This window comes from Cynoglossus semilaevis, chromosome 13, assembly GCF_000523025.1.
Source record: "Cynoglossus semilaevis isolate Cse_v1.0 chromosome 13, Cse_v1.0, whole genome shotgun sequence".
Classification (NCBI taxonomy): domain Eukaryota; kingdom Metazoa; phylum Chordata; class Actinopteri; order Pleuronectiformes; family Cynoglossidae; genus Cynoglossus; species Cynoglossus semilaevis.
Genome location: NC_024319.1, coordinates 3998379 through 4025972, shown reverse-complemented (window position 1 = coordinate 4025972; position 27594 = coordinate 3998379). Strand labels below are relative to the sequence as shown.

General features: G+C 41.9%; 2 protein-coding genes across 3 annotated transcripts in view; both read left to right on the top strand.

Moving 5' to 3' along the window:
- ptpn3 (protein tyrosine phosphatase non-receptor type 3) lies at positions 1 to 19471 on the top strand. The gene is made up of 27 exons (XM_025061485.1): positions 1 to 34; positions 791 to 858; positions 1942 to 2074; positions 3654 to 3788; positions 3964 to 4006; positions 4553 to 4634; positions 5274 to 5318; positions 5407 to 5459; positions 6035 to 6152; positions 6268 to 6355; positions 6498 to 6586; positions 6662 to 6725; positions 8101 to 8303; positions 8379 to 8504; positions 8674 to 8835; positions 9676 to 9757; positions 9832 to 9909; positions 10067 to 10123; positions 10750 to 10906; positions 11033 to 11208; positions 11443 to 11533; positions 11665 to 11726; positions 11827 to 11973; positions 12865 to 12993; positions 15264 to 15409; positions 15515 to 15673; positions 19345 to 19471. The coding sequence occupies exons 3-27, from the start codon at positions 2006 to 2008 to the stop codon at positions 19469 to 19471; spliced, it is 2688 nt and encodes an 895-aa protein (XP_024917253.1). The 5' UTR covers positions 1 to 34; positions 791 to 858; positions 1942 to 2005.
- The window catches only part of epb41l4b (erythrocyte membrane protein band 4.1 like 4B), a 27891-nt gene continuing 15956 nt past the window's right edge, over positions 15660 to 27594 (top strand). For both annotated transcript variants that reach the window (XM_017038188.2, XM_008323037.3), the window contains exons 1-5: positions 15660 to 20173; positions 24273 to 24377; positions 24461 to 24503; positions 25067 to 25145; positions 25409 to 25453. In XM_017038188.2, coding sequence (XP_016893677.1) covers positions 19901 to 20173; positions 24273 to 24377; positions 24461 to 24503; positions 25067 to 25145; positions 25409 to 25453 — 545 coding nt within the window. In that variant the 5' untranslated portion in view covers positions 15660 to 19900. The remainder of the gene's footprint in view (positions 20174 to 24272; positions 24378 to 24460; positions 24504 to 25066; positions 25146 to 25408; positions 25454 to 27594) is intronic.

Genomic DNA, 27594 nt, shown 5'->3' with positions numbered 1-27594 from the left:
GCAACGGCCAAAGGAACATGAGCCGCCTGTGAAGGTAGAGTCGCATTTTAATAATTCAAACTGTCTTATCGCCATAGAGAGAGGACAAAAAAGAGAGAACAAACAGTTTGGGAAGTTGTGGTTTTTAAAGAGGAGCACCGCGCTTGGGGAGAAGTTCGGCCGTGTGTGAGGCTCCGTCTGTGGGTGTAACTGTGTGAACTCCAGCCTGCCAACAGGTTCCCGCTGACACATATTGGCTCAAAGTGCAGCTAAATCACAGCACGGTTGATTTTCCACGGGCCGAGACTGTCCCTGTGGGCCTGATACACTCACCCATAAACACACACGAGCCAGTTATTCATTACAACAACACTTGTTGGTGGATTTATTTACCCTCCACTCTTTATTAGTGTTTTCCTCGTTGAACTGCACTGATTTCTGCTATGACAGAAACACCAGTCCCCGAACGAGTCTTGACAAGAAAGAGGTAGTTTACTCCTGTTTCCTCATGTGACACTTGTCCCACACACAGTCACTACAGTCGTCACCGTGGTCGGTAGCAGCAGCAGCAGCAGCAGCATCATGATGACAATGTTCGCCTCCACCCTCCACCTCACACTGACGCCGTCTCTACATGTAGCATTTCCCTGTGAATTCATCAGCCGCTTGGCGGTGAGAGAGAAGTTGGTTATTATGGAGGAGAGAGAGAGAGAGTGAGAGAGAGAGAGAGAGAAGCTCGGGTTTAATGCATTCAGAGTGTGTCACTGTGTTTAAACATTAACTCAAACTATGTGTGTGTGTGTTCTTTCAGAGACAGGGAAAAAGACAGACTGGCTGGCCTCCATTAATCTTTCACCTGGATAGCAACACAGCACACATGTATGTACACACACACACACACACTTGCAGAGAGATCTGCATGGACACATAAAATTAATATTATTTAAATGGTGATTAGTCAGGTTTTTTTTTATTTCTTTAACAGAGTTTTTCTTATAATTAAATAATATGATGAAGTCAAATAATAATTAAAAAATAATAATAATAACCCTGAATGTTACCTCCTTACAGACAAACAGTGGGCAAACATTTATTATTTAACTGAAATACGCTCCTACCTTTGTCTTTAGATCATATTACGAGTTGACCAATTACTAAACAACAAAGTTCAAAGTTCATAGTAAAATTATAACACACCTTCTTGGACAACCTTTGATTTCCGAGGGGGGGCGGGGGGGGGGAGGGCTCTCCAAGGGATTAGTCAAGTTCTATCTCTGTTTTGAAAATATTCTAGAGTTTTGAAAAACTCTACCCAGTTAAAGCAGAGCCTCAGAGGAATGTTGTTTTTTGTTTGTTTGTTTGTTTTTTAAAGTGAAAAGCAGAGTTCCTCCTGTATCTTCACCACATCTTCAATCAGTTTCAGGAATCAGATGCTGCCTCACAAACAGGTCTATACAGTCATTCAAATAAAACAAGGAGGAAATACACTGACAAACACTCAAACACTGACATTTCCACCGCAGGCGCGTCCATGCATGCATGCATACATTAGGTGGTGCATGTGTGTGTGTGTTTGTGTGCATGACGCGCTTCACGAAGTTTGTCTGGAGGATCAGTTGCAGAGCTGAAAACGGGGCGGTTTCATTTCTGAAAATGTTTAACATTCTTATCATTCAGCTGCCTGAAAAAGGCGGAGAGATGCAGAGGGTGAGCAGCAGGGAGAGGGAAGGGACATGTTCAGACCAGGCCGAGAAATAATGTATCACACACACACACACACACACACACGGAGTCACTCCTTTGCATTCATGCAGCATTACTCACTGAAGCCCAGTGCTCATAGAGGACACATATTATTCACCCAGTACTGTCATCTTGAGGGAGTTGCTTTCATTGGGATTAAGCTGGGCTCAAACATGTGTCACTGTTTCTCTGTTTGTGTGTGTGTGTGTGTGTGAACAGGTCCCCCCTCAGGGCAGGTCTGTTGTCGTGAGAGGGAGGCACGGTAACCACCGTTGTAACAGACATGCCAAAACCGGACCTGCTCTGCCTGGTTCAGCTGTTGAACGGCACCATCGAGACCTTTACAGTCAGCGTGCGTAACACACACACACACACACACACGCTGGTAACACACACTGGCCGTCTCACACAGAGTTTCCTGTCTGCTGTGGAGGAGATCATATGTTGTTTTCATTTGGTTCCACTTGTGCTAACGATCCTAACGTCAGTGCGTGATGAAGTGACGTACTATTCTTTCCTTTTCACATTGATCCATATCATCTCATCATCTCAGCTCCACACGTTGACCTTGCACTGAAGGACAAACTCACCTCCTGCAAAGCACAGACTCAGGATGAGAGACTTTATCCTAAAGGAACAAATAGATTAGCTCCAGTATTTGACCTCTAGAAATAAAGAAAAATCACATGGTATACATTAAATTACCATAATATAACACTACAATATGTACACATATACATAATATGTACATATCAACCCCACAGTATGCACAGATATACAAATTCTTATATTACATAAGCACTACATATTTTCATACCCGGCAATACATTTTAAGCAGAATATTTAACATAAATGGATGAAATCTTGATTCAGAATTGTTTTTATGAAAGTCAGCTTTTTAATGAAATGTTGCAATTATTCAGTTGATGAAAGACAATTTTATTCTTATTCATTTGCAGGGTTTTTTTTTTGGTATTCTTTCTTTTAAAATTTAGAAAAACTACTTGAATATTTAAGGCATGTTAAACACCTTGGAAAAACAAGGTCAATTTTCTGTCTGACTAACAGGGTTCACTTAACAAGCCAGTTATCCAAAAAGTAGCAAAACGTGTTTGGAAAAAAATGTCGTCACATTATTTGAGTTTCTCAGAATTACAGTAAAAAAAAGCATAAAAAACTTGTGAATATGCACAGAAAGAAATGCAAATGTTACTGAAAATGTTACCAATAAAAAACAAATGAATATGGAGAGAAATAAATGCAAATGTTACTGAAAATGTTACCGCGTTAGACAATATTAAAGTTAAAAAAATAAGTTAGCCTGTTTCTTGCATACTTCACGGATTCAGAAAAGTTGCTACCGTGTGAACTCACGATGCTACATTCCGACAAACCGCAAAGCATTACTGGGAAATTCCCCTCCCCATGCTAGAGTACTTTTTAAGAATGCACTACCACTGAGGTTTTTATGCACAATATTCTGGACCATATTTGTCCTTGAAACAGACACAACATTTGCATAAAAAGTGAACAGATGGCTCAACTCTCACTTCACATTTTACCAAAACTTAAAAAAAAAAAAATGTTATCAGTGCTTAAAAACGTCTGGACAATTGAAAATGATAATGATGTTGTTACCAAAATGCTACTAACTTTACAAAATGTAAAACTTTCATTTCATTTTAATTCATTTTTGTGATGCAGAACTGAAAAAAGCACCACATTTGAAATTGAAACCTAGAGGAAAAAAAAGACAAAAATCCAAATTATCTCCAGGTTTGCAGCGATGCAGGAAGTCCAGTGTTTACTTGAAATGACGGTGTCTGTGTTTATTAGTAGCCCTGTATTATCACTGCTGTTTTTTTGTTTTTGTTTGCAGCTATAACGTTCTATATCCGGTGCTGATGCTGTTTATTGTTTGTGTTCTACAGAAACAGGATGAAGGTGTGGTTCTGTTGGACCGAGTGTGTGACCACGTGGGCCTGCAGGAGAGGCAGCTGTTCAGTCTGCAGATCAGAGAAACCAGCACGGCCATCACCTCCATCACTGCCAACACTCACTCTCCTGTGAGCTCACTCCTCCTCTGCTGCACATCTGACTGGGCTGAGTTTGAGAACATGCTGCTCCCACTGAGACTTGTTCAGTCCATAATAACCACAGCCCTCTGTCACATCAGTGCTTTTATTTAGTTCAGTTTATTTAGAGTTACACTAAATGAAATGTTCTCTCTCTTTCTGTCAGCGATGGTTGGAGCTTGAAAAACCACTGAAGAAACAAATCAAAGGTAAATGTCTGCACACTCTTTTACTGCCAGTGGTTTATGTTTTCTTTTATGCTCAGTTTTAGACAGATGAAAATGAGGAGGAGTTTCTTCACAGATAATCTGTGCTTTTTATATTTGACAGGACTTGAATTAACAATAAGATGATGTTACTTTAAGTTTTACTTTTAAGAAAAGGTGCTTAAATATACATATATGTATAAATATATAGATATACATATATGTATATATATTTCTCAAAACATTCATTTATTTTTGAGAAATAAATATATATATATATAATATATTTATATGTATATATGTGCATATATATTTGAAATATATTTTAAAAATATATATTTAAATTTATATTTACAAAGCAAAATTGTTTTACCAAATACATAATTATATATATATATATATATTTTCTCAAACATATAAAACATTATATTTTTTTAATTTTTATTACAAATATGTGTTTTTTCAAGTAACCAAAATACATCTAATATATTTTAGTGACAAGTGTGAACGAACAGATTATTTCAATGCTGATGCGGTGTCTTCCTACAGGTCTGGTGTCTCCCTTTTACCTGAACTTCAGAGTTCGATTCTTCATCTCTGATCCCAACTCTTTGCAGCACGAACAAACGAGGTGATTGGCTCTGTTTCTGTCCTGCACTCTTTTTATATCGTGATTGTAATGTCAATAACTGAGTCCAACCAGGGGAAAACACAGGAATCAAACCGTAACAGATGCTGTGGCAGATAAAGCTGAAAGATTAATGTTGTGTCTCTGTTTTTGTGTTTCTACAACGTTAACAACGCACTTTGTTTTTAAAACGCTGTTTAGTTTGTTCTCGTTTACGACCATGACTAAATGACACCACACTGCTTGTGTGTAAGGGAGCTTCATCACTGCTGACATTTGAAGAGAGTTTTTGTTCCTGTCTTTGATCGACGCATTCCTGTTTTGACTATTTGGTGATTCAGCTGAATCCAAATTTCCCATTTATATCGTTTAATATCCTGTGTACATGTAATCGAGGCATCAATGTCTGAGCAGATGAATGCAGAGCAGAGCGTAAACCAGTGTTTGTGGCAAATACAGTGACGTTTCAACAGAGATTCAATGGATGAAAACATCAGTGACTGCTGTAGTTCACTGCACGCACGATCGATTCAGGACATGAAGCTACTGAACTGTGCCACTCCATCACTTACATGTCAAATCACTTGTGTTTCTGCATGACTGGAGGCTGAAGACAGTTTTTTTTTGTTTCCATCTCTGCAGACACCTTTACTTCCTCCAGATCAGGAGTGACATCAGAGAAGGACGGTCAGTAACCGTGAAGCACAGACTGCTCTGATTTTGTCCTTTTCTTCTTCATCCTGTTCTTGAATAACACATAACAGTGTGTTCGCAGGTTGCAGTGTCCACTCAGCCCAGCAGTTGTCTTGGCCTCTTATGCTGTCCAATGTAAGTCACCTCCTCTGAACAGCACTGGTTCCCACACTTGTTCTGCAGTGCCACCCCCCCAGCCCCCCGCCACCCCCTCAACCCTCCCCTGGTTTAGATAGGACTACCTCTCCAAAATGTCCAAAATGTCTCCAGTTAAATTGGACAAAAGATCATTCAAAGTTAGGCAGGAAGAAAAAAAAGAACAGTTCTTTTTTGAATTTCACTTCACACACGATAAACAGAAGTTGAGTCAAAATATGTTAACAAAAGTGAAATTGAAAGCTGGTCTAAAATAAAGATAGTTCATGGTTAGCCAAGTTGGTAAAAGATAATTCAAATAAAAGACCCATGGATATGAACAGGTGGCATCAGTGTAGCTTCAAGTAATCCAGATGTGTAGCTTAAATGCTAATCAGTGCTACAGGTAGATGCAGATTTGTAACTTAATGTTAGTCAAAATGCCACTGTTTGTTCTTCTGATAATTTTACTGTCTGACGATGAAAACAAAATACAAAGAACAAAAAAACCACATTTGTGCTTTGTTCTGCGTTATTTCCTGTCAGTGATTGTTGACTTTCTCTCCTCCCACCAGCGGAGCAGGGCGACCACTGTCCTTCCCGACAACCTGGTTACCTCTCGAAGTGCCACTTTATCCCGAACCAGGATGAGGACTTCATTAGTAAAGTGGAGGACCTCCACCCGCAGCACAAGTAATTCACAGTGCTGTCCAGTGTGGAGTTGCAGCATGCAAAGTGACTGGTTTGACTGCGGTGCAGCTGGTTCCTGTTTTACCATGTGACTGTGAGTGTGTTGCTGTGTTCCCAGGGGGCTGAAGCAGAGCGACGCCGAGCTGTGTTTCCTCAACACGGCACGGACGCTGGAGCTGTACGGAGTGGAGCTGCACGCTGCCATGGTGCCGGTCTTTATGACACACACTGTCACACACTGTTATCAGCATGTTGTTTCAGCCATGTCTGATGGAGGTCTCTCTACCTCTCTCTCTCTCCCTCTCCCTTCTTTCTCCCTCTCCTCCTTCCCACCCTCCTCCCTCCCAGGACATCAACAACGCTCCTCTAATGGTGGGCTTGGCCTCCAGTGGTGTTGCCATATTCTGTAATATGATTTGCTCCAGTTTCTTCCCCTGGTGAGTGAAACTGCCGCCCAATAAACATCGGCCCCTTCACTCGTCTCGTCCTCTAACGCCTCTCTCCTTGTGTAGGGGGAATATAATCAAGATTTCGTTCAAAAGGAAGCGCTTTATAATTCATCTGAAGAGGAAACACGTGAGTCACTCTGGTTTGTCCGCTCTCTCAGCTGAGAACCTGTTGGCAGCTCCTGTCCGTTCATATTAGAAGGTGGAGATTCACGTCAACACTTCTGATAAAAACTGAGCTCAAAGCAGCAAATATTTCATTAAAACACAGCAGTCGGCCAATGACAGTGCAGTCTGTGCAGCTTAAAGAGACAAGCGGTGTTATTGGAAGTTTGATTAAGCAAAAAAAAAAAAAAAAACACTGATAGAACTTGTTTTCTCCACCAAGAATATTATTATTATTAAAGAGTAAATACATTGGTTGAATTTATGAGTATTTAAAGTTGAATCTCAGCTCCGTCTGACATTTGTTTTGTTATTGGTTTTTCCTCAGGTAATGAAAACCCAATAACAACGCTTGAGTTTCACTAAAAGATATGTGCCCTAAAAATAATTTGGAGATAAACGGCTGTATATTAAAGTTACAGTCACTAGATGGCAGCATTGCAGCTGATTGATGATTTAATAATAAGGAGTGTATGCAGAATGCTGGTGCCAGCAACTCACACAGTGGTTTGTACAGACAAAAGAATACATATTACGATACGATATCGGTATCAGTTGATATCGGAATTGGAAATTAAATGAATATCTGCATATAGCGATATCGGCAAAAAATTAATATGGGACATCCCTACTTAAGACACTTTCTGATAACCCAGTGTGTCACTCATTATCATATGAAAAAAAAACAAATATACTCCTTTAAAGAGTCGTTATTAATTGTAAATCTCCTACTTTTACTTAATCCTCACATAAATTTCAAATTTCGACTGCTGACCTGGGAGGTTTTGCTGCAAATACCTTCAGTGTGATTAGTTACAGATAAGGTTGTGTAAAAAATAAAAGTCTTCGTCTGACTTTCTGTGTTCCCACTGATGCGCGTCGGATCTAATGATCTAAAAAAAAAAAAAAACACCTGCTTTGCAAAGTCTGTCGACCTGGCTGTTTATGAAAATGAAACACATTCACAGTATTTTAACCTGAGGGAATAACAATGTGTCCACACACCAGTCTCACACAAACATGGCTGCCAGATGCTGTCACTTTAACAAAAGCCTCTTTTGATATATTTTCCAACTGCTCCAGTGTTCTAAAAACCTGAGCTAAAACCTGACCTAACCTCACATGAGCTTCTTAAAAACCTGTCATGAACTTGTGTTTGTTATAGACAAAATAAAACATTTTAGGCTTTTTATTAAATTGAGTCTTTTTTCACTTAGGCCTGATCCGTTTACCTCCTGACAGCTTACTATATCTTATTACTTCATACTATGAAGAGGCACAAAATAATAGAATTTAACCAAGGATCGATTTTGTTTGTGTTCTTGCTCCTCCTCCTTCAGGGTGAGACTCAGGACTGTGAAATGTCTATGATTCTGCCTTGTCCCAAAACCTGTAAAAACCTGTGGAGGTCGTGTGTCGATCATCACTCCTTCTTCTGCTCCAACCGAAGTGCCAGGAGCCCCAAACACAACAACAGCACAATTCATTCCTACACCAAGTTGATCACACAGCACCTGGGTCTGGGTCACACCAAAAATGAGAGGTGAGCCTGGAAACCAGACGCTCTCATTAATTCTTTTAAGAAGTTCGAGTCATCTTTGACCATTTCTGCCCCCAGTGGTCCTGTTTGTCAGCGGGTGGTTGGAGGAATGGTGTGGAACCCAGTCCTGCGCAGGTCCATTTCCTCAGAGTGTCTGGAGACGAAGAGTTTGCCCTCCAGGTCGCCGCCAAGCACTCCAAACTGGTACGGCCCGCAGCTGTGACTCTGTAAAAACCTTCATCCTCCCAGTGTTTACGTTTGTAAAAAAATTGACAATTTTTTTTAACTGTTTCACCAAATCAACATAAAAGTTGAAACAAAAAACCTGCAGAAATGCTGGTTTGTAAAAATGGTTCCCTCGTCTCTCCGTCAGGCGAAGTCCTCGTGTTCGCCACGGCATCCGCAGGGCGCGTCCGTCCTCTGTGGAGCTGACCAGTGATCTGAAGGACATGTCTGAAGGAGAGGACGTCTTCTATACCTACAGGGCGTCTGTGGGCAGCAGCAGGGACAGCGACGGAGACCCATCACCACATCAGTTAGTGCCTGATACAGATCCTCACCCTCCATTGTTACTGCCTCAGTTCACCTGGTTAAGCTATCAGGATGTATGTTTTTATTTATTATATTTTAGATACCGTAATGTTAAAAATCAAGTGACCCACAGAAGTGTTCAAAACGATGGCTGTAGTCAGTAAGAAATAAGATTAAGACATAATATGACAGGTCTGTTATAGTCAGTGGGCCTTCCAGCAGGGGTCACCAACTACAGTTGTCAGAAGAAGAAGAATTTTTTTCTGGACAGACACCTTAGGGGCCGGACGTTCAAAATGTCCAAATTCAACGTTAATATTTGATGTTTATTTTGGGCCGCGTTGGACATTTCGGTGGGCTGTAATCAGCCCATGAGCCATCAGTTGGTAATCACTACCTTACAGGAAGGAGATGACTGTTTTTGGTTAGTTCAAGCCGATGTATTTTCTCTACATGGGTTAAAATAAAATTGATTAGCTTAATTATTCACTCTAAATTGACCGTAGTTTTTTCCCAAGGGTTAAAATAATTGATTAGGTTAATTATTCACTCTAAATTGACTGTAGGTGTGAATGTGAGTGTGGATCTGGGGTGGACTGGTCCGGGGTGAAGCCTGTCCTCGCCTGCTGGGGTCCTTAGTGATCCTGACAGGGTGGAAATTGGTTGGAAGATAAAAAATGAATATTATTGTCAATTGTCTTTGAAGAAGTGAATAATTCAAAGGATGAGAGGAGAGGGGAGTCAGTGGTGAAGTGGTGGCAGAAACTGAGAGCAGAATTATGGAAATTAAAGTTTGGCATTTCAAAATGAGAAAAAAATCATTTCACTCTTTGCTTATTTCCAGCACTGGTCACCAGGGTCCAGACGAGGCTTTTTTACAGGCTGACGACAGCATTGGTGAGGAGGAGAGTTTACCCAACGACAAGGTGTGTTCGGTTTCTTTCATCCTTCGATGTGTGTGTCTGCCTGTTTCCACTGGACATCACCCACGTCTGTGCAGGGAACTCTGGGTGACGGAGACTTGATGCTGATCTGTATTGCCCCTGACCACGAGGGCAAGTTTGGCTTCAACGTCAAAGTAGGTGTCTGTCCTGCTGTTGGTCACATGACGTCTGCTGCGTTTTCTTATGTCACTGTTTGACAAATGCCAAGCCCAGCTGTTGGTGTAAAGAAAAACATGTGTTGCTTTTGTGTTGTGGTTCACTCTCCTCTCTGTATCCTACACACACTCTCAGGGTGGGGTGGATCAGAAAATGCCTCTCGCCATATCCCACATTAAACCTGACTCTCCGGTAAGAAAACATGTCTGTTTTGAAGATTTAATTTGATTTTTTTAAGATAACAAACAAACAAAACAAACTGTTAACAATTACATTATATTTATATAGATAGATATTTATAATAAATAGACTATTGTACTTTAACATGCAATGCTTTTATATCTCGGTATTTAATGCCACTAACTGAACCGGGGCCATTCTGATTTCTGAATTTGGAAGCTGTGCCGTCAATATTTTTTAAGGTTAATAAACTACTCATGGTTGGTTTTCTGAAAACTAAATATTATTCAGAAAACATATTGATCTGAATATCTGGACTTTTTAAAGATCTCAGGTAGACAAAACAAACAAAACAGAATTAATTAAAATTAAGTTCTTCTTTGTCTCATTTCAATTATTTATTTTAGATTCTTAGAGAGAACATGAAATTAGGATTAGACATTAGAATTTGAACCAAAAAAAATGAAGGCTCTAATCTTTCCTTTCCTTGTGCTTCTCAAACACAGCCTTCATAAAAATATGTTTTTTCATTTGACCTAAACCTACAGTAGTTGTCTGTCTCTGGTCCTGTCTGTGTCTCTAATGTTACTGACGTTGTTAGTTTGAATCCTAGTTGAAGCTTCTGTGCTGTCTTCCAGGCGGGCCGATGTGAGCCGAAACTCCAGGAGGGAGACCTGGTTGTCCTCATCAATGGTCGAGACATTTCTGAACACACACATGACCAGGTTGTCATGTTCATAAAAGCGAGCAGAGAGTCACACTCCAGAGAGCTGGCCTTGCTTATCAGGCGTAAAGGTGAGAGAGAGAGAGAGAGACAGTGAGACAGAGAGAGAGAGGAGACAAGTGCTGAAGCAGCACTGAAGAGTTCACTCTGTGTCTTGTCATGTTCCTATGCATTTTAATGCCGCCCTTGTATTACAGGTCCTGGAAAAGTGCTCCCCCTGCTGCAGATCCCTCCCACCCTCACGATCTCCAGCCAATCACAGGCGGACAAACTGCCATCTCCTGGCCAGCTGGAGCGGGTCACGACACTGGAGGAATCAATGAGGCAGCTAGAGAGAGGAGTGCAGTCTGGCACCCTGTGTTTCCACTTTGAGGTGTTTTGAATGAAGCAGCAGCAGCAGCGACTAGGCTAACCCTAAAAAACTGCATTAGATTTGTCCTGACGTAGAAAATGATGCTATTGTTTCTGGCCAAACTGATCATGTAAAAGGCTGTTTTTTTAGGCAATATTGAGCCTAACATTCACATGGAATTTCCCACCTGTTAGTGACAGTTTGTGTGTTAATATCTATATCGTTGTTCTTGTCTGCTCTCGTGTTCTATATTAGAATTTATACAGGAGGAAGCCTGGTTTGTCGCTGAACTGCGCTCGACTTTCTGAGAACATCGACAAGAATCGATACCGAGACGTTTTACCCTGTAAGTGTTGTTTATTTTGATTCTCAGTGCTTCTCTTTTTTTACCCTTATTAAATTCAAATGCCTCAGTGTGCTGTGTGTGCGGACGACTGTGTTGTGACCCCACGCCCTGTTTTCCTGCTCATCTTTCAGATGATTCCACCAGAGTGGTGCTGCAGGGCCAGGAGGACTACATCAACGCCAGCCACATCACGGTGAGTGTCATCACAGACAGCCGTGTCGCTCCTCTCGCTCGCTGATTGTCACAATTGCAAATTCGTGTTCTGTGTATTTGCTCATTTATCTGTCCCTTAGGTGGCGTCGCCAGTGTCTGGTGTTTGTTTGCGTTATGTCGCTGCTCAGGGCCCGCTGCCACAGACCTGCACTCACTTTTGGCAGACTGTGTGGGAGCAGCAGGTGCACACCATCATCATGCTAACAACGCTGACGGAGAGAGGACGGGTAAAGAACCTTATACATACATTCATGGGGCTCATTCAGGGGGTGTCCAAAGTTTGCACGAGGGGCCTTAGATTGGTCAGAGAAAAATATCCGAGGACTATCAGATGTGTATGTGTGTGTGTATATAAACAGTATATATATATATATGTGTGTTTAAATGGACATATATGTATACATATATACAGATATATGTGTAATTATATGCTGGCTGTGACTATATATATACATATATACAGTGTATATGTATATGTACACACATATATATAAACACAAAGGTGGTAAAGCATCAACAGTAGGGGGAGCTCTAAGTGACTCAGACTCACAGCCACACACTGCTTTACGTCTCATTTACATGATCACAGTAATTAACAGGTTCTGTGCTGATGTTTGCGGACGAAATTAATCAGTTGCCACAGATGCCAGTAATTACTGGGTTTCACCATGTGCACAAATGGACGAGCTGTCAGTGGTAAATAACTGGATGCTGGAGTCACATGTACAGCCACTCTCCGGCGGCTGTCATAGACCACGGCTCTGCCTTGGCTTGCCTGTTGCTTGGTAACCAGATGCTTTCATTAAAAGGAAATTTTCCTTGACATTCATCGAGTGCACCCAAGTTTCTCACTACTTGAGGAACAATCAGCCGCGCAGGTGCAGAGTCTGCGTTCCACTGATGAATTGCTTTGCTTCGCCAGACTGCGAGGTTAAACAACAAATCAGACAGATTTTGATTGTATTAGAGTGGCGCACACACACACACACACACACCTACCTGATGCAGCCGCACTAATACCTTTGTCCCTGACTGATGACTCACACACACACACACACACGCACACACTCTCCCTGTGAGATGATCTAATTTGTCGGTGATGTCATCCACTTTTCCAGACCAAGTGTCACCAGTACTGGCCTCACCCCCCCGAAGTGAAGGACTACGGCCACATGCGAGTGAAGTGTCACTCAGAGGAGTGTAACCTGGCATATGTGATACGACAGTTCACACTGACCAACACACAGGTACAGTCAGTGTTACTACAGTCTGTCGACTTCTCAGGAGACGGGGGGAAGGGGGTTATTTACTGTTAGAATTATGATTAGAAATATGACATTATCTACTAATCATCAATGGGGGGGGGCAGTTATTTACTGTTAGAATTATGATTAAAAATATGACATTATCTACTAATCATCAATCAATACCTCAGTTATTTATTTTTAGTCCAGTCTTTGTCCAGGAATCACTTCCTTTTTTTTTTTTTTTAATTTTCCTTTTCTGTAGGATTTGTGGCCAAGCATCAAATAACTCTCCAAATTGTATTTCTATCAAAGATTGTATTTTGTTAAAACATATAAATGTTAACAAATGTTAAAACAACATACAGTATTTCCAAGCTCTTACATCACACATTGGGAATTGTTTAAAATTACTGATGTGCTCATCAGTGACCATGGTTTATGGTCTATTTTCTGCTAAATATTATTATTTTTGGTTTCTCCAGGTTAAGATGTGGCAAACATTCAACCTCAAAAATATTTTTTCTAAACTCAAAATGAAAGAAAATGACATTGGTATAGGTATTGGTTTGTTTATAAGTCTCAGCTGTGATATTTTAAAAATACATAATTGGTGTTTTTGTCATCATTCTCACTACGAGCCACACATCTATCATCCAATCACATCAGCCTCTGACCACAGTTCTACTCTGACCCTGTCTGTCTGCATGTTTGTAGCATGTTCCATGTTTGTGCCATATGTCGTACGGCAGAGTCCGCTGCAGGCAGCTGTCACTCCTGGCAAACTTAGAGCAGCAGAAATGCAGGGACTTCCGTGTGGGTGGCTTGACCTGTGTGCATGACTGGACACGTTGAACAGTACCAGTACTTGTTGTTTCACTGTGGGTGTGTACTGCAGGTGTGTGGTCTGACACACAGGGCTTCCTGAGAAGTTCACCTGAACTAGTTTAGAAAAAAAAACAAACAATGTGATTACTTCACATAAACAGAGCCCGAGTGACTGAATAGATAATGCTCACACACACACACACACACACACACACACACAGACACACAGGGACTGCTGCGTGAGTCCATCTGTTCCTCTGGTGGCAAACGTAAATCCCTGCGTGGAGTCACAGGCTTCATGCCCATCTAACTCTCTGGACTCAGACCAGCTCCTGGATTTTTATTTAACCCTCAACTGAGGACTTTTCTTCTCCGTCTCCCCCTCTCTCACGTGTCCCTCCTCACTTCCCAACCTCGTTGTCACCCACTTTGGTTCTCGTCCCCTCGTCTTTGTTTCCATAACAGCCTGTGCGGTTCACTGACTAATACCTTTGTCAAAGCCCTGGGGGCCTTTGAGCTCATTATGAGGATAATGTTTTCTAAAATCGTATTGTTGATATAATTGTTATGTTTTCTCATCATTGTGGAGAAACTTGAATCCAACAATAATCAACCTAATAGATAAACAAATCCCTGCTTAAAATGCCAGAGAAATACGCACCATTCTTATTTTATGTTAGGTTTGAAAATATGACTTATGTGAAGAAAGATTTGGAATTAAATTTCTTTTTAAGGTTCTCTAAGAATGATCCAACTGGGTGACAGATGACAAGGACACGGTTTATCTTGAATCTCATTATTGTAGAGAGTGAAGCTGCCGTGTGTTTAAGAGGCCATCAAACAAATACAGTTTTTAATGTGATTGAATGCAGGTGGATTAATTACAATTATTTGCGAATAATACAGAATAATTAGCATATCTAAATATGACGAGACATTTTTTTTCTGTATATTTGCTGGAACAGAAACGTGTGTTTTTTGTGTCTCATCCAAAAAAATGAAATGAACAGAAAATGAAAGACTATTCAAGTCATTTTTTGCTTTAAACGTTTGAAGGCGTTTTTCTAGTAGAACCGGTTTAGATCTGAAACTACGAAAACGTCGCTATCTCCATTGGTCTACAATCAGTCACGATACTTTTGGCAACGGTTTTGTCAGCTTGTTGTCTTTCTGGTCAATATGAGCCTCAGTAGCAATGTTAATTGGATGGACAGTGATGGTGAATTATTGGATTATTTCCAGGATCAATATCAGTAGATTCTGTCGAGCTCTTCAAATTAGGAATTTCAATGTGTTGAAGCTGGTGCGGGTGTTTTTTCTGGACCTCAGAAATGAAATAATTTATCCTGAAAGTCATTTCTGTGAGAGCCATTGGCTCCTCCCATGTTTTGTAACGACCTGTTCTTTGTGTTTTTGTGTGTTTTTGTTTACTTGTGTTGGTGAAGCGGAGTGAGGAGCGCGCAGTTACCCACCTGCAGTATGTGGCATGGCCGGACCACGGTGTACCTGATGACCCCTCAGATTTCCTGATGTTCATCAGCTCAGTAAGAGAGAGGAGGAGAGGTGAAGAGCCATTAATGGTACACTGCAGGTAACGCACACACACACACACACACACACACACCGAACAAGTCATTATACACTCTATAGCTTCAGTTTTATTAACCTTGTGTTCATGGCGTTATCCTTGTCTCAGTGCTGGGATTGGACGGACAGGTGTCCTCATCACTATGGAGACGGCGCTGACTCAGCTGGACGAGGGTCGACCTGTGTTCCCACTGGACATCGTCAAAACACTAAGAGATCAGCGAGCCATGATGGTTCAGACCACGGTACTGAGAATCACTGCTGGGATGTTTGATTTTATTCTTTTTCCTAATCACTTTTTTTATTTACATCATAACTCGGTGTCTTTTTACTATTCTCCATTTCCAGTTTATTAATTTTTATAAGTATTGTCACAAGTGTCTCATTTACAAAAATACCTCCACTGATGTCAGAGGTTAGAAATCTGTGGATATAAAATTGTATTACTAGTTCCATTGTTGTAAGGAGAGTTCTGGTTTCAAGTCACGTATTCAGTATAAAACCTGGTCCTCTTTAGTTAAACACAACATGCTCGCAGGAATTGAAGAAAGGCACACAGGGAGATCTTGTCAAGAGCTCAAGAGTTCTCTTCCTTTTTTTAGTTTAACAGCTATCTGTGGAGTATTCAGTATTCACTCTTCTGCCTGTCACTGTCACATACAGTAGACAAAAGATAACAGAATATTTGCATTAAATAACCGGTACGCCTGATGCTCTGTCAAGGCACACAAGATTGTGTTTTTGGCATCCAGATGATTATTCATGGAGATGAATAATTTTAGTTCAGTTTAGACCTTAGTGTGTAGTCGTGCTTATTCAATTTTTACCCACAGAAACAAAAAATAATTCCACTAAAATCATGGCATTTGTATTTAACACGTAGCCACTTAAGATGTCAAAATGTTTTCCGTGACAATATATGAGTTAGCGCGTTGGAAAATGTCTAAAAATTTCTCGTAGTGACTTCCTAAAGTTCACCGTGCCCCTGTTTTACTCGTGAAAGGCCAGTGTGACAGACTCTGACATCTGTGTGAGTCCTGTCATGTGTAACCTTCATTAACTTCAAAGCAGGCAGGCCGCCGCCGTGTTAGACTGACGGCTGATGCTAATGAGCCAGAGCAGGCAAGCTGGGTAAGGAAGCAGTGCTGCGTGGTGCCTCAGTGGTAGTTGTCGAGGGAGAGGAAAGTGTTACTCATTGCTTTGACAGGAGGTAATGCTGGGAATATGGCAGCCCAGGAGTCACGTGTTTATCTGAGGGAGGATCAAACCTCCGAGGCGCGGATGCTGATGTCAGGACTTTCACTCCTGCTTGACTGACAACACGTTCGTTAGTTAATACATTTTTAATCCATACACTGTACACATTTTTAGTATTTTATTAGTTTTTGTTAAATATTTACTGGCTGTGTAAAGTACTCATTAGTGAGTGTACCTTTAAGTAATTGTCAGTGCTGAAATATTTGTAAATTAAAAAATATCCAATAATATATGGGAAGAAAAAGAAAAAAAAATGCTAGCTAGAATTTTTCTAGACAATGCCCTTTAGTTCATCACATGCTCATAATATCATTACCAGTCCACTGCAACATGAACCAATTTCTTACGAGACATCACTGTGCATGTTCGGTTCAGTCAAGGTTAGAGAACAGTATAGAACTTAGAATTATATATATATATAAACATATTTATATATTTATATATGTCTGATCATTTTATTTTTTTTATTATACATACACAGATTTGAATTTTTTTTTTTATTCTTAGAAATCCCTTGGCGAATAGGAACGCTGACTAACACAAACCAAACGTGTAGACGTACCTGAGACCAAGAAGTGTGTACAACCATGTCCAACACAAAAATGAGACACACACATGCACACACTCGCAGCAGAAATCCCCCAGGTGTCACCGCTGCTGACAGCACCTGTTATTAGGATCAGTTGACTTTTGCTTTGTTCTTTTCATTGCACTTTGGTGATGTTCTCAGTGTTAACCTTTCAAAATGTCAGTGCAACCAGAAACACTTGTGTGTGTGTGTGTGTGTGTTGTGTGTTTATTACTCAGTTCCAGTTTGTTTGCGAGGCCATCCTGCGCGTCTACAAAGAGAAACAGGGCGGATCTTCAGCACCTTAAGACCAATCTACAGCCGGACCAGAAAAGACAATCGTAACCGTTTGAGCCTCAACGTCATAGAACCTCAGTGGAACCTCAGCTACGTCTGTGGACCGGTACACGGGCCGGGGCTGTGGACCAGAGCCTCAGTAGCTTCAGGATAAAGTTGTGTGCGGTCCTAACCAGAGTCAGTGTGGGTGTCTGAATTTGAAGCCTCATCAGCCTTAGTTTTTGCTGATTGTGCGTTAAGCTTGTATGGACTGTGGCCTTCGTGGACACTGAAGTGCGCTGCTAACTCTTTGTCTTCGTGGCCACTCTGCAGCGTCGCCTTTACTCATTAAGATGTGTGCCTTATGCCTTCCAGTCAGCGGACCAAACAGTAGAGCAGAGACGGAGCTGGATCATTGTAAAGTGTAATTTGTCTGTTTTCAAGGATACAGAGCAGGACTGGGCGTTAGATCACCGCAGCACCTGCTCTAAGGTCATGGTGGGGGCGCATCACTGCATGCCGTCCACCGGAGGAGCACCAAAACCCACTGTTCATTACTCTTAAATTATTAAGCCACTAAATAAACCTTGATTTATACTGATGAGTCTGAGCCGTCATTTCTCCTGAACATCTGAGAAAATTATTTTTATTTTTGTTGTTGTTTTGTTTTCACACTTCTCTGCAGAATGAGGCTGCTCACTGTAGCGAGGACTAATCTGCTTGTTTAACCTTCAGCTGAATGACTCTGAAGCTGGCATCATATTAACTAATCTATCTCAGCATCACAAATCAGCTCAGACACGTGTTGAAGGCAGTGTTAGAATAAAAAAAACTTTAAACTAATCATTTGTTTTTACTGGTCCATAATAAAGATTACTGGTTTGTTTTTTTGTTTTTTTTTATTACTGTAGTTGTTTAAAGTCTTTTCTGTGGCAGCAATAAAATGAAAGTACTGGTTTAATTCAAGAACTAGAGTAAAATGTATTATCAAGGGTAACAAAGACAGAAGGACGACAACTCGGGGAAACTAATATGCTGTATCTGTTAGGACATTTTTCAGAATAAAGGTAAATGGCTGACACCAGGCTGAAATTAAATCTTCTGATTGACTGAAACACACCAGTCTGCCAATAACAACCTGGAGGAAGACGACACACGCTGGAAGACAAAATTACTACTCTGGCCGTGGAGTTACAGTCCATGTTTGAAATAAAAGCATAAAAATAACAATCTTCTATTTTTAATTTTTTTCCCCAGCAGACAGATATTTGGGTGGGTCAGTTTTTACGCTGCAATACTGGAACTCATTTGAAGCTGTCCCTCAAGAGCTAAAGGTCAGACTGTTGGTCTATCATCAAACAGTCTGTGAACAGATTGGGCCCAGACTCCCAGGCAGAAAAAAGGAAGGTACTGATGATTAGACCCAGGACCTGGGACACCTGGGGAGTGTATGCATATACAGTATATACACTCCCAAGGTACAGTAAAAAATAGAATATATATATATAGATACATATATATATTCTTTTTTTTTAATTTATTAAAAACTGGGGGGTCTTCTGTATACCCATACCTACAACAACACATGAGACACCATGATCTAACTTGTGACAATACTAATGTACAGCTCATGGGTATTTTCAGCCACGGTCATGATGCCTTATTTTTGGTTATTTCATCTCAGTAGTTCCCTCAGCGGTCGACAGGTGTCACTGTTTCCCCTGATCCTTTTTTGGCCAGTCGGCAAGAACAGAAGTTTGTTCAGCTTCTGTGTTTGTACGCAGGCGCAGTCCATGCTGTTTGTCCAGTTTCGCTGGTTGACTTTTACCTGTGAGCAGGACTAGTTTCGGCTCCACGCTCCTAACAGGGAACCACCATCTGGGGTTCTCTGGCTCCGTATGCACAGGTGACAGCTGCCCCTTCCCCAGCCGCCTCACTCACTCCCGCTGCTGCGGAGAAGTCTGAAGGGATTTCTCCGGGATTTTTGAGTCGGTGCGCAACAGCGAGCGGAGCGGAGGCAGGTGTACGGCGGAGGGACAGGACAGGGGGAGGAGGGAGCGCGGTGTTTCCGTCACGCTGTCTTGACAGAGACACAGCCGACTCGCTGGTCGCAAATCAACTGGTTGGCGGATCCTCAGGAGCGGACGTCTGAGAGTTGAATTAGTATGCGGCCGGAGTCCCCGCTCTGCTGCTGCTGCCGCCGCCGACATCCAGCCTGAGGACTGCGCGGCAGCCCTGAAGTCTCCGCCGTGCCTGCTGAGTGACTCCTCGCCCCAGGGAGGACGAGGAGGAGAAGGTGGAGGAGGCGGTCGCAATAGAAACAGGCTCACCGCTGTGTGGAACACTCTTAACGGACACAAACCAGAGGACTTCCCCGCCCGGTGGATCAGGAAGATGATGAGCTTTCTGCGCCGGACGTTCAGCCGCCGCTCTCGACTCCAGACCAGAGAAGGGGACGAGCGGGACGGTAAAGGGGGAGGAGGAGGTGCAGGAGGAGGAGTGTCAGGGAACCCCCTGCTCCTGGCCCATCAACAGCAGGTTGTCCACGCTCCCGCCGTGGTCACCGGGGGAGCGCCGGTTCACATCCCTGCGGCCGGGACAGCCAGGACCGCCATCACCTGCCGCGTCCTGCTGCTGGACGGATCGGATGTGAACGTGGATCTGCCTGTGAGTGAAGTCCGCTGCTTTGTGTCCTAAATGCTGACCTAAAGAGTGTGTACTCAAACCAGAGGAGCTGCTGAAACAGATCAGTGTGGCTCAAATTGTTGGCCGAGGGGCCAGTGAGGACCGGGAGATTTCTGGGTTTCTGGTATATTTGCAGCAAAACGAAAACTAGTAGAGGTTATAAAAGAACTGGTCACGAACTCTGGTTTCAGATGTAATTATATATAAATATAAGTTATCAGTTATATTCAGTCTTTCAGAAAGACAATTAAAATCAAATCTGTACCCATTTTTAGTCATGGCCATAATTGTGAACTCCAGTCCTTTAATACAAGATGACAAGACATGACTCCAAATGACTGCAACAATATAAAGGTCAAACCTGTAGGATTTATTTTCACTGCTGTTCGGAGGTAAACAGCAGTTGTTTCCTGATCTATTCTTGCAGGAAGTGTTATAGATTTAGGTTAGATAGAAACGACAGATTACAGATGAGATTGGAAGTAAACATTTTATTAATGACATTTCAGGACAAGATATAAGACAAAAACTATAAATGACTACAGTCAAAAACATTCAGCCCATGTTTGAATACATTTTTGTGAAATAGTTTTTTATATATTTTTCACAGTTAAATCTCGTCATGTGAGCAAATCCATGACATTACTGAAACTGTTTTTTGTTTCAACCAGTAAATCTTTACATCTTGAAACTAGTATTTTTAAGGCCATGATGGGTGGACACCACATATGATTGACAGCTGTATCATCCAACAGGAGTTTCCTCTTTGGTTGCGTCGCCGTCCCTTTTTTTCGTTGACATGTAGTGATACTTAGAAACTCCAGTGAAACACTTGTCTGTGAAGGTTCAGAAGGAGGAAACTGATGTCTTTGAATTTCCTGGAGACGTTCCACTTCTCGTCCCAGTGCACTCCTCAGGTCACGTGTGCAGCCTCGCTGTGTAACCGCAGGCTCCGACAAGACCTGATCTTTCTTTGGCTTGTTTAGGTTGGTTGGGAAATAAGCAGTGATTTATTTGAGGTGGGCCTGGATGCTGTCAGCTGTTTTAATATTTAATCATTTCATGTCTATACACGCTAACTTTAACAATATGTTTATCATGACAAAAAGATTTTTTTTTTCACAATAATACAGTAAATAATGAGGATTTTAGCCTAGATGACAGTAGTGGACTTTTTATCATCAATCCTAATAGAATTATTCAAATGTCATGCGTTACAGAAAAAATTTATTAAATCGACACAGCAAAATGTGTTCATTTGTTTACTTAGAATCCATAGAGCTCTACATCAGACATGGACACAGCAACAGTTCATAGTTGGAGCAAAAGCAGAGAAAGTACCAAGGTAGTTCAGAAAATGATGTCACTTCCTCTGCCTCACAGGCCTCAATGTCGTAATGATCCTGTGTTAAAACATGGCAGTGGACACTTCCTGTGAGTGACAGGTGAAGCCAAGAGAAACCAGGGAGGGTCATGTGACTGGGCGTCTGTCCTGGGGTTTTACTGGAAATAAACCTGGGAATTGAAAGGAGATTGTGGTTCATGCAGTTGACAACATTTTTCAGTGGTACCAAGAGGCGTTCACTGACATTCAGAGAGTGGGAGAATCTGCCTTTCTTCCAGATTACAGAGTTATTTCTGAAGCCAGAGGTGTAGCATGGTGTTCGATGGGGCCTTCCATGTATAACAAACACACGTGTGTCTTTTTTTTTCAATACGATCAGTGGCGACGCTCCAGCCATCTGTACAGTAGGAGTGTGTGTGTGTGTGTGTGTGTGTCAGACATAGACATAACTTTTCATTCTTACTGCAGAGGATTCAAACTTGAGCAGAGGTGAAGCTGCCCACCTGTTCTGTTCTGTTCTGCTCCGGTCGCTCTGTTTCACCTGTTCTCCCCTCCCCCACACTCCCGCCACATTACTCGCATCTAATTAATTAATCTAGTAATTCTTTTACACTCCCTCGGTGGCCTTCTCTGTTGCTCATCGTCTTACTCTTTCACACTCTGCCTCCTCATCCTCCCTCCTCCCCTGTGCTCCAGTCATCTCCCTCTGTCTCCCTCCGTCTATTCCCTGACTCCCTGATCTGATTTACCCCGGCTTGTGCTTGAATGCTAGTGGTTGGTGGGTTGATGAGCGAGCGAGCGAGCGAGCGCGTGGGCAGGCGTACGTAAGTGGCTCCTCGTAAGACGTTTCCATTTTGAAGGTCATGTGTGTCACCGAAGCTGCTGCGTGCAGAACAGCTGAGGCAGTGTGTGGTGGGTAATCAGGGTGTGGGGAGTCTTTGTCTGACTAGCCACGATCTCTGCAAAAGTAAGACGCCGCCGCCGCAGCAGCAGCAACAACGCGGTGACGCATGGCTGGTTGAGCTCGTGGCTGAGTCACAGGTGTGTTGAAACAAGTTTGTTCATGTCGATGACTTTTCCCACGGGCACTGATACAGGTGTGAATAACAGAGCTGGAACTCGCCCTGTCAAAGCCAGCAGGCTGACTACAGGCTGCACAAAGAGAAGATCAGACACAGTCAAGGGTTTAATGCCCCAAATCCCAGCTGTCATTGTACATGTGTGTGGTTAAAAACAGAGGCCGTGATCGAGATCGAGATCGAGAGTTTCCCCCGTACTTTTCTGCCGAGTTTGACACTCCTGTCTCAGTGCCACCCATTTCCTAATTCCTCACACATTCATGAGCTCACCAGGAAGTTTCAAATGTTTATCCAGATCCAAAGTACAAGGCTGTCGGCTGTTCCCAACACATGCTCTGGCCTCGGCTGTGCCAGACTTCAGTCTTCAGAAAACACAATTTGACAAACTCTCAAACACACAGAGGTACTGCTTATGAACGACAGTCGGAATCTGAATCTGAACTGTAGTTTATGGACAAAATCCCTGAACAAAGGTCCCCCCCCCGGGGGCTTGTCCTCTGCTTATGACCTAGATTCATACTCTCTCTCTCACACACACACACACACACACACACACAGATACGTTGTGTCTCCAGGACTGAGACCTACCTTCATGGTAAACACAACCTGTGTAACATTAAACCTGGGCCTGACTGTGATGTTCTCCAAGTGCTATTTTCACAGTGAAATAATTTTATTAACAACTTCATACAGTAATTAAATAACTATGGCTTAAATATTGGTTATGTAACAATCTGATTAATCACAGTGCAGCTGGTGATTAATCACAATTACTATCATTAAACGTGATTAAAAACGTACAGGTAACAGCAGGTGGATGTCTGTGGTTCACACCTGTTTTTTTGTCACTCATCCACATGATGGAATTATTAATATGGAACTATGTCAAAACAAATATGCAGCTTAAACTTGAATCGCTCTGTGCTCAGTTAGTCTGGTCTGACCTGAAGGTGGAGCCTCCACAGAGACATGCTGGCAGGTGGAGATGGGATTTAAAGCTTGAGATTTTTCAGTGAAATTAAAACTTTTTCCAATAATAATAACGTCTTTGGACGGTGTATTAGAACAAGGACACGTGGAACTGTTGGATCTACAGTCCTTCAGCCCAGGTGTTCAAATGACTTGGGGTTTTTAATTTGAATTTATAAAATTAATAACTAGAGTTTCTATTATTTTTACAAATGAATCACTACAGTTAACAATGCAATTAATTACTGAAGTTTTTATTAATTTTACAAATGAATCACTACAGTTAACACTTTGTTTTTACTTTTCACTTTTTCCACTTTGGTAAAAAAAAGATGAAGATGCACCCATTATTAATACAGACATCTCCTTTCTGTACAAGGTAATGGGAGAGAAAATGCTACTTTTGACCAACACTAGCACTAACAATAATATATATATATAAATATACACACACATATATATATTGTCGACTCATCCCCTAAATATATACCTCTGTTTTTCTTCAAACCAGAGCTGCTGGTCATTCAAATCACCTGAATGTTGAAAATCAATCTAATTCAGTTCGACAGATTATCCAGACTAGATGATGTCATCAGTATCAGAGCAGATTAAATAAAAACACACAAACACAGAACACGGTTTATTGGAAAACAATTTTAACTTTTTCCTCTTCTTTTTTTTTTCCCAGAGCAAATCCAAAGGTCAGGACCTTTTTGACCAGATCATGTATCACATCGACCTGGTTGAGACAGACTACTTTGGATTACAGTTCATGGACACGGACCAAGTCTCTGTGAGTAACCTGTTACTTCTGTCAGTTCTGGCTGAAACTTCACTCACTCACACTCGTTGTCTTGGTTGTTTCTCCTTCTTCAGCACTGGCTGGACATGTCCAAGCTCATTAAGAAGCAGATTCGGGGTAGGTCCAACTTTTTGTTTTTATTACCTGGGCAATAGCGTAGGTGAGCAGGTGGCACAGGGTGAAATATTGGCACAGGGATTAGCAGTAGCATTAAAGGCCGTGCCCTTGTTTGTTCTCAGGCTTGTTACAGGAATAAATGATTTCCTGCGTGTGTGCACGCACATGTGTGTGAGTGTGTGTTGTAAGTGTTTGCAGAAGGAAACTGTAGCACGATATAAAGGTGAATGTCCTTGGTAATAATAATCTGAAAAGATAAAAGAGCTTGTGTTTGTAAAATGATGAAACTATTTCATTTAGATCAGTGTTTTTCAAAGTGCGGGGCGTGCTTCCCCGGGGGGCGGGGGGGCACAACAGGCCTTGTAGAGAAACGAGAAACGTTTGTTGAATCTGTTCTACAGAATGGATTTTTAAAATTTAATATTAGGAACTTAAATGTAACAACTGTGATAGTTATATTTATATCTTATTGTTGACTTGTGTGTAAATACATGTGTGTGGTTTTGAGGGAAGGGGGGGTCAAACGGGGGTTTCTCACTGCCATCCCTCCTCACCTCCTGCAGATGGACCTCCTTACAGACTCTTCTTCAGGGTGAAATTTTACTCCTCGGAGCCCAATAATCTGCACGAAGAGTTCACCAGGTAAAGTCCTCAAACACTAGCCAGAGATACGCTCATCAACCCAAGCAGACAGCGCTCCCCTGAAGCCCGTTGGACAGGTCCGCGGGGAGCGGGGGGCTAATTACTGAGCTGCTGTGGGCACGTTGAAATTAAGGTCAAATGGACAGAGACTTGTTAAAGTACATGATGTATTGTTAATGACGCGGGGGCCTGTGGTACAGGTACTGATTTATGTCCGCTGTGAAACCAAAGTCATGATCGTCGTAAATTTGTTCTGCCAACAGGTATCTGTTTGTGCTGCAGCTGAGACAAGATATCCTGTCTGGAAAGTAAGTCTTTTTCTGTTTGGGTTCTACTGTGGAACAGTGACTGGAACGAATGGAACAAAAACTGTTAAATGTGGTGGATGTGACCTTTGGGTTCTCTGTGCCTTAAGTAGTTAGAAAGAGACAGCAGTATATATATATATATGTATTTATGTATTTATGCTGCTGCTGCTGCCACCATGTCGACACTTGTCTTACTTCATGTGACCACTGGGTGAGTCATGCTTGATTGTCTCACCTCCTCCGAGCTCTTTTTTTTCCTCGTCACATCTGTACAGACAGACTCATCAGAATCATGAATTTGTTTACAGGAACAAATATTACGTCAGTGTCATTTTCTTAATGCAGGAGAGTTAGAGCAGGACCAAAAATACATTCTAATGTCTGTGCTGATCACTCATTTGTAGTTGAAGGCCTTGTCCTCAGTCTGTGTGGTCGCTGTGAGTCAGAGGATTTCCAAAGTCTGTTACTCCCCATGTTGGTTGACAGAGATGAAGATGAACTTTTTTTGAAGTGTAGTTTTGAGGATACAGCGCCTCCTGCAGGAGAGTCTGTCAGACCAGAGGCTTTCACGTGTTTGTTATCTTCACACTGGCACCCACTAGAGGGCACTCTAGGCTTGTGTACCAGTATCTGCTACTCCTGTACCACTGAAAATGTACATGTTCGTTATTTTCACACTGACAGACTTTTATAGGTTTTTTTATATCTTCGTTATGCATTTGTTGGCTAGTGCGACTTATAGTCCAGAAAACACGGTGGTATTGATAAACACATACTCTGGTCATTTGTAGTTGAAGGCCTTGTCCTCAGTCTGTGTGGTCGCTGTGAGTCAGAGGATTTCCAAAGTCTGTTACTCCTCATGTTCGTTGACAGAGATGAAGATGAACTTTTTTTTGAAGTGTAGTGTTGAGGATACAGCGCCTCCTGCAGGAGAGTCTGTCAGACCAGAGGCAGAAGTTAGAGCCTGGAGAGGGAGAACAGTTTTATATTTCTGCAAATGTTTTCAGTTACTGGAGAGTCTGTGAAACTACTGGTGGTTATGGAATCAGACTTCAGAAAAGGTCGCTGGTTCGAAGCCACCAGTCACCAGGTGCCACTGAGGTGCACTTAGCATGGCATCCTCCCCACACACTGCCCCCCTCCCTCACCCCCCGGGGCTCTCAGCTTGAGCTGCCCCCTGGGCCACTTAGGTGATGGGTTAAATGCAGAGGTCAGAGGTCGTTGTGTGCTGTGTCACAATGACAGTAAAAATGACTTTCACTTCAGTTCAAATAGTGCAGGCAGGTGAATAACTAGGTGTCACATCAGCAGTGATATTCAAAGCCGTGTGATGTCAGTTCAGCTCAGAGCTCAGGAGCTGATACAGAGCAGAGGGGAGAGAAACACAATAAACAGACAGTATTAGATCACAGCTACTTGTCAAAGTCTTCAAATTCAACGTTCACAGTTTGGTTTGTTGATTTTAGAAAACGACTGTGTCAGCTCTTTTCCGGCCCTGTTGTATTTGTCACACACAGTAACCAGTTGTTTCTGCTTTGTGGTAAATTCTGTTGTAACACAAATTAGGCCTAAACAAAAAACCTGTCTGGTCACTGCGTCTCGCTGATTTCATACACAGACCTGACGGTGCTGAGACAAACATGTGGCCTACGCCAGATGTCTGCAACACTTGAACACTAAAAGGAGCCGTTTGTGTTATTTTACCTCCAAAGAAACACATCTGAAACATTTGAATGATGACAGAATTAGTTGTTTTTTTTAACCTGTTGTACCACAGAAAGAAAATTGCAAAATGTACATTTTTACATGCAATAAAATCTATAATTTCAAACCAATAGCATACGATAAATACACAGTCAGAACCTGCATACAATCGCCTTTTATATACAGTATTTTTCAGATTATAACTCACGTTTTTCCATCCTTTGGCTGGGTTTGCGACTTCTACTCAGATGCGACTTATATTCAATATATTCAAATATAAAATTTCAAATTTTGTTTTCACACTGACAGCCACTAGAGGGCAATTGTGGGACTTATACTCCAGAGTGACTTTTATATGTTTTTTTTTTTTTCTTTATTATGCATTTTTGGCAGGCGCGACTTATAGTCTGGAAAATACGGTATCACAAAACATGTAG

Bases quoted from the DNA above. Each gene is read 5' to 3' on its own strand.
- ptpn3 (XM_025061485.1), top strand. From the start codon at position 2,006: ATGCCAAAACCGGACCTGCTCTGCCTGGTTCAGCTGTTGAACGGCACC. The intron at 3,789-3,963 runs GTGAGCTCACTC...TCTTTCTGTCAG, and splicing joins CTGCCAACACTCACTCTCCT to CGATGGTTGGAGCTTGAAAA. The intron at 6,587-6,661 runs GTGAGTGAAACT...CTCCTTGTGTAG, and splicing joins TGCTCCAGTTTCTTCCCCTG to GGGGAATATAATCAAGATTT.